At 49.5% G+C, this 5,664-nt stretch overlaps 1 protein-coding gene across 3 annotated transcripts in view; it reads right to left on the bottom strand.

The window, feature by feature from the left end:
• Positions 1–5,664, bottom strand: part of Mroh7 (maestro heat like repeat family member 7) — a 53,584-nt gene that overhangs the window by 33,781 nt on the left and 14,139 nt on the right. For all 3 annotated transcript variants that reach the window (XM_023702646.1, XM_023702647.1, XM_004642600.3), the window contains one exon: positions 1,821–1,894. In XM_023702646.1, the coding sequence (XP_023558414.1) occupies positions 1,821–1,894 (74 nt within the window). The remainder of the gene's footprint in view (positions 1–1,820; positions 1,895–5,664) is intronic.

Here is a 5,664-nt window from a genome sequence, read left to right on the forward strand (position 1 = left end):
AGAGAAGAGGAGAGGAGAGGAGAGGAGAGGAGAGGAGAGGAGAGGAGAGGAGACATGAAAAGAAAGGATCCCGATATTTCAGCCTGGAAGTCCACATTAGCAGCTCTTCCACAAACTTCTGGCATGCGCCAGTCATACATTGTCCTCCTCCTAGAAGGGGAACACGTTAACCAACACCCAAGCAATCCACCAGTCCCCATTATCTTAGGGATGAAAAGGTAACCACGAGATTGCTATGGCAAGCAGAAACACCACAATGACACCCAAGATTCTGAGGCAGATTTCTTTTCCATCCATCAGCACTGATAATCATTCTCAAAATATCAGGCCCCAAAAGCCCAGAAAATGAGGCTTTTCTGGAGATGACAGGAGAAGTACAGAGGCAGAGGACTTGGCTGTCTTGGTTCTTACAATGTGCATCACGGTGACCAACCATTTCTGAGAGTCAGGAGCAACCAGGACTGCAACAGCAGCTGTTACCTGGGCAACTAAGACACTGAAGTATATGGGGGGGGGGGCTTTTTGTTACAAAGTCAGTAAAGAGCGTCACACAGGCAAGAAAGGCAGGGTCCAGCCAGTCAGACCTCAAGCAGTCTTGGTTTTTACCAGCAGGGCTCCATATGGAGAGGAAGCCCAGGCTGGAGGAAAGAAGAAAGGCAGCGACGGCCGTGTGAGGGCAGCAGCACTCTTGATGTCCCAGGAACCAGGCATCTGTCCATGCCATGCCAGCAGATATGCCCTAATGGGTCCCGGCTGACTTCCCCAGCACCACGCCTGCGCCTCCATCCCCAGCGAACTTTTCAACTTGCGCATCGTGGGCTGGGATGCCAGCCCCCAGTTGTGAGGCAAAGACCCTCTGCCAGCACAAAGGCAGGGATGAGCCCTGAGGGACAGGAAGAAGCTGGAGGAGGATCTGTCCATCCCCCAACCCACAGTGACAGCAACGACAGTCCTCTTGGGCCACGCTTTGCCTGCATTATCCATCTTCCACCTTCCTCATCAGAGGAGGCGCACGCCGAGGGCCTGAGGCGGGGGATCTGGCTCCTCACAGGTCCTTCCTGCTTGGCCTGGGGTGCTATGCTTCCAGACTGTCCCCCCACCAGTCAGCTCACGCTTGGAGTCACACTCATACTCCCTGGTTTGTCCAACTAAGTGATGCTTTATGCCCCCGAGACCTGGGTCCTGCCTGACCATAGCCTCAAAAAGGCCGTTGCTAGCTGCTCTGTCCCCTTCCCAGCACCTCCCACAATTCATTCAGATATTTATTTTTTTTTTTTCATTTGGATTTTTTAAAAAAATGTATTCAGCTGATCATGGTGGTACATGCCTATAATCAGTTCCTCAGAAGGAAGGAAAATCACAAGTTTAAGACCAGGCTGGGGAGATAGCTCAGTAGAATAAGTGCTTGCCTGGCAAGCTCAAGGTCCTGGGTTCAATCCCCAGTACCACAAAAAAAAAAAAAAAAAAAAAAAAAAAAAGTTTGAGGCTGGCCAGGACCACTCAGTGATGGAAGGGGCACAGTCCAATGATAAGTACCCCTGAGCTCAATCCCCAGCAACCCCCTGCAGAAGAAGGAATTCATAGCACCGCTGGTGTGTGGCAAGCCCTGCCTTCAGTGCTGTGGGCACAGTAATAGGGCAGACAAAACCCCTGATCGGTGGAAGGCTAGTTCTGTGAGACGGACGGACAAGGAGCCAGAATGAGCTAGCCATGGCTCTGTGGAGGGCAGAGCAAAGAACGAGGACACCAGCTGGGGGGCTCGGGTTCAGGGCAGAGGGGCAGGGAAGGGGCTCCCGGGAGCAGGAAGGAGCCAGCCATACCAGAGCCACTTTGCTGCCCTCATCTCTCCTCTCTGGCACCTTCTCCGGAGACACAGTCCCTTCCTCGGAGGATCCTGCAGGGCACCATTCCATGGGAGAGAAAGAGAGAGAGAGGGGTACTCAGACACCCTGGTACGCACTCCCACTGACCCAGGGCTAATGCCCTGAAGCCAGACTAAACAGTGCAGGGCGCACACCCCCAACTCTGGGGGGGGGGCACACTCTGGAACATGAGGGCCCCATCCTTGCGGGGCCAGGCCCTTGTCACCAGAGTCCCTCCTCCACATCAGTGGAGGAGCTGGTATGTGGCAAGCCCTGCCTTATATGCAGGCCACTCCGGTCCCCTGTGCAGACCACTGCCTGCTCCCCAGTCCTCCCAGGGTGCAGCCCAGCCTGTCCCCTCACACTGGGCAGCTGTGGTCCACCAGCCCCAAGGCCCCACTTCCTTGGGTGAAAGAGCCTTGTCTCCGGTGGGCTTCCCAGTCCTGCACCAGGACCCTCGCCTGGCCAGAGAGAGGGTCGCATGGCCAGCCTCAAGGCGAGGCCACTCATTGAGCAGTGCCAAGAAAGGCCCTTTATCTATGAGTGTTGAGGGGACACAGGAGGACAGCAGATCTCTGTCCTTCTGAGGTCACGATCACCAAGCCTAGGAAAGCCTGGACTCCAGAGGCCCCCAGGCTGGAACTGCCAGGGCTGGAGGGTGGGGCGAGCCGTCAGGGAAGTGAACACAGTGGGGGCCTGATCTTGGCTTCCAGACACAGCTCCCCGCGCACACAGAACGGCAGGTCCCGGATGAGGGCTGGGAGGCCCAGATGGGCCTGAGAGGTCTCTGGAAACCAGGGAGGGAGGGCAAAGGAAAGTGGGCACCTGTGAGAAAGATAGGAAGGTTCAACAAGCAGGAGGCCCCTGGTCGAGTCAAGAAAAATTTGAGTATCAAGACAGATAATGGTGGGCCAGGAAGATGGCTCAGTAGAATAAGCACTTGCCTGGCAAGCGCAAGGGTCTGAGTTCAATCCCTGGTTTCTCACATACACACACACACACACACACACACACACACACACACACACACACACAAGGAAATTAATTTCAAAAGAAAGTTCTAAAATACAATAAGCAATGGAAGTGACAAAAAGAGGTTACCATCTGGGTAAAGTGAGATAAAAGAGGGGGTTCGGTGGGGCTAACGTGTTCTTAAATGTTTCTATTGTGGACAGCTAAGTTAGGTAGAAATGTCGTAGGCAGTGAGACAGGGCTGGCCTGAAGGAGCCGGTGTAGAAGAACACATCCCAGCTGGGGTGGGGGCAGGTCAAGAAGAGTAAAGTCCCAGTGGTCGGACTGATGCAGCTTCCCTAAGGAGTACACCCAAGCCTGAGATTACGGACACCATCCCGTTGAGATTTCCCATTGCCTTGTAGGGCTGGGCCATCTTCTCTCACCCACTTAGACTAAGACTGCAGATTATCCACCAAGGTTGATGACACCACCCATAAGCCCTGTTACACTGGATGAGTGTTACCTAGGTGACCATACTTGTAATGTGCCTGGTTTATTTTTGACCCACAGTGTACCCCTCTCATGATTTTGCTCTGTAAAGCTTCCTTTGGGAAGTGGGCTCACTGGCAACCCATTGGGGACCCCTCCTGTCTCTCAGGAGCTATTCTAATTCCCTACTCCTTTTTTTTTTTTTAATTTTATTTATTTATTTGTGTGTGTGTGTGTGTGTGTGTGTGTGTGTGTGTGTGTGACCAGCTCAGCTCACCAGGGGGCAGGGCTGGCTGGCATGTGGTGCTGGGGGATTGAACCGCGGTCCCTGTGCTTTGCTAAACTTGTTCTGAGTAGGTGCTTTAGACCACTGAGCCATCTCACCAGCCCTCTAATTCCCTACTCCTATTCTCAAATAAATTTCCCTACACTTAACCTCCTTTGTTCCCTAGAATTCATTCTTCAACTTCGGCAACACGAACCTGGCATATCTGACATCTTCACATTTCTCGTAGGTCATTTTGTTGTTGTTGTTGTTGTTGTTGTTGTTATTTTGAGACAGGGTCTCACTATATAGTTTAAACTGGCCTTGAACTCACTATGTAGCCCAGGCTGGCCTTGAACTTGCTACACTGATTCTCCTGCCTCAGCCTCCAGAGTTCTGGAATTACACGCATGTGCCCCTACGCTCAGTTGTGTGTTCTTATATTTTAAACCATCTGGAAGACATTTGTATTAAATAAATTGGACCTCAATTAGTCAAATGAAAACTCCTAGAAAATCATTAAATAACAGCACAGTTTACAGTCTCCACATGAGAAAAGGAGAAGGGGAAGAAAAAACACCATTAAAAGCCACAAAAGGGGAAAAAAACAATAAGCTGAGAATGGTGGTGTCGACTTGTAATCCCACACTCAGGAGGCTGAGGCAGGAGAATCTCCATGAGTATGAGGCCAGCTTGAACTACATACCAAGACTCTGTCTCAAAAATAAATTTAAGAACCAAAAAGAAAGAAAAAAGAATAAATAATAAGCAGAACACGGCTAGGGAGATAGCTCAGAGGTGTAAGTGCCTGCTTGGCAAGCACAAGGCCCTGAGTTTTATCTGTAGTACCATTAAAAAAAAGCAGAACAAAGAACACAAACAGGATGGTAAATAGATAGCCAATTATATGTCATATAATTATATATAATCACCCATATTTATATTAAATATATAACACTATAAATAAGGTGAAGCCACTTAAATTGACCTGTGGACTCAAATTAAACCCCAATAAGTCCCAGAATTCTGGGAGGCTCAGGTAAAAGGATAACATCTTCAAACCTAGTCAGACTGGTAGCACAAACCTATAATCCCAGCACTCAAGAGGCTGAGGCAGAAGGATCACTATGAGTTTGAGGCCAGCCAGGACAACTTAGTGAGCCCAAGACCAGCCTGCATTACATAGCCAGACCCTGTCTCAAAAAAGAAAAAAAAAAGTCTAAAGAAGTCAGATTTTAAAATCCCAAATGAGACACTGGGCACACGCCTGTAATCCCAGCTCTTGGGAGGCTATAAACAGGTGGGTCACTAGAGTCTGATCTAGTAGTGAGACCCTGAACATTCTGTAGACCCTTCCCTAAATTAAAAAAAAATCTAAAATCCCAAGTACAGTATTATATTGTTCATAAGAAGTTCAAGTTCTCTCATCCCCTTTTTTCTCCTACCTTTAAAATAAACCAGGGCTGGTGAGATGGTTCAGTGGTCTAAAGCACCTACTCAGAACAAGTTTAGCAAAGCACAAGGACCGCGGTTCAATCCCCCAGCACCACATGCCAGCCAGCCCCGGCCCCTGGTGGGCTGAGCTGGCCACACACACACACACACACACACACACACACACACACACAAATAAATAAAATTTAAATTAAAAAATAAAATAAAATAAAATAAACCAGCTGGGGCGGTAGCTTGGCAGTCTAAGCACCTGCCTGGCAAGCACAAGGACCTGGGTTTTATCCCCAGTACCGACTGCAGTGCTGGCCCAGGCATGCTTGCCAGCCACCAAACCCGCATATGGCAGCACACGCCTGTAATCCCAGCACTGGGGAGGCTGAGACAGGAGAATCACTATGAGTCCGAGAGCTGTGTAGCAAGAACCTGTACCAAGTAAATTAAATAAACTATAGTTTATACTTGGTAGATCTGGTCAAGCATAGTGGCACACCTATAATCCCAGTACTTGGGAGGCTGAGGCAGGAGAAAACAAACAAAAAATACAATTGGCCGGGGAGATGGTTCAACAGAATAAGTGCTTCCTTGGCAAGTGCAAGGGCCTGAGTTCAATCCCCAGTTCAAAAAAAAAAAAAAAAAAAA

This window comes from Octodon degus, unplaced genomic scaffold, assembly GCF_000260255.1.
Source record: "Octodon degus isolate 3935 unplaced genomic scaffold, OctDeg1.0 scaffold00156, whole genome shotgun sequence".
In the NCBI taxonomy this organism is placed as follows: Eukaryota; Metazoa; Chordata; class Mammalia; order Rodentia; family Octodontidae; genus Octodon; species Octodon degus.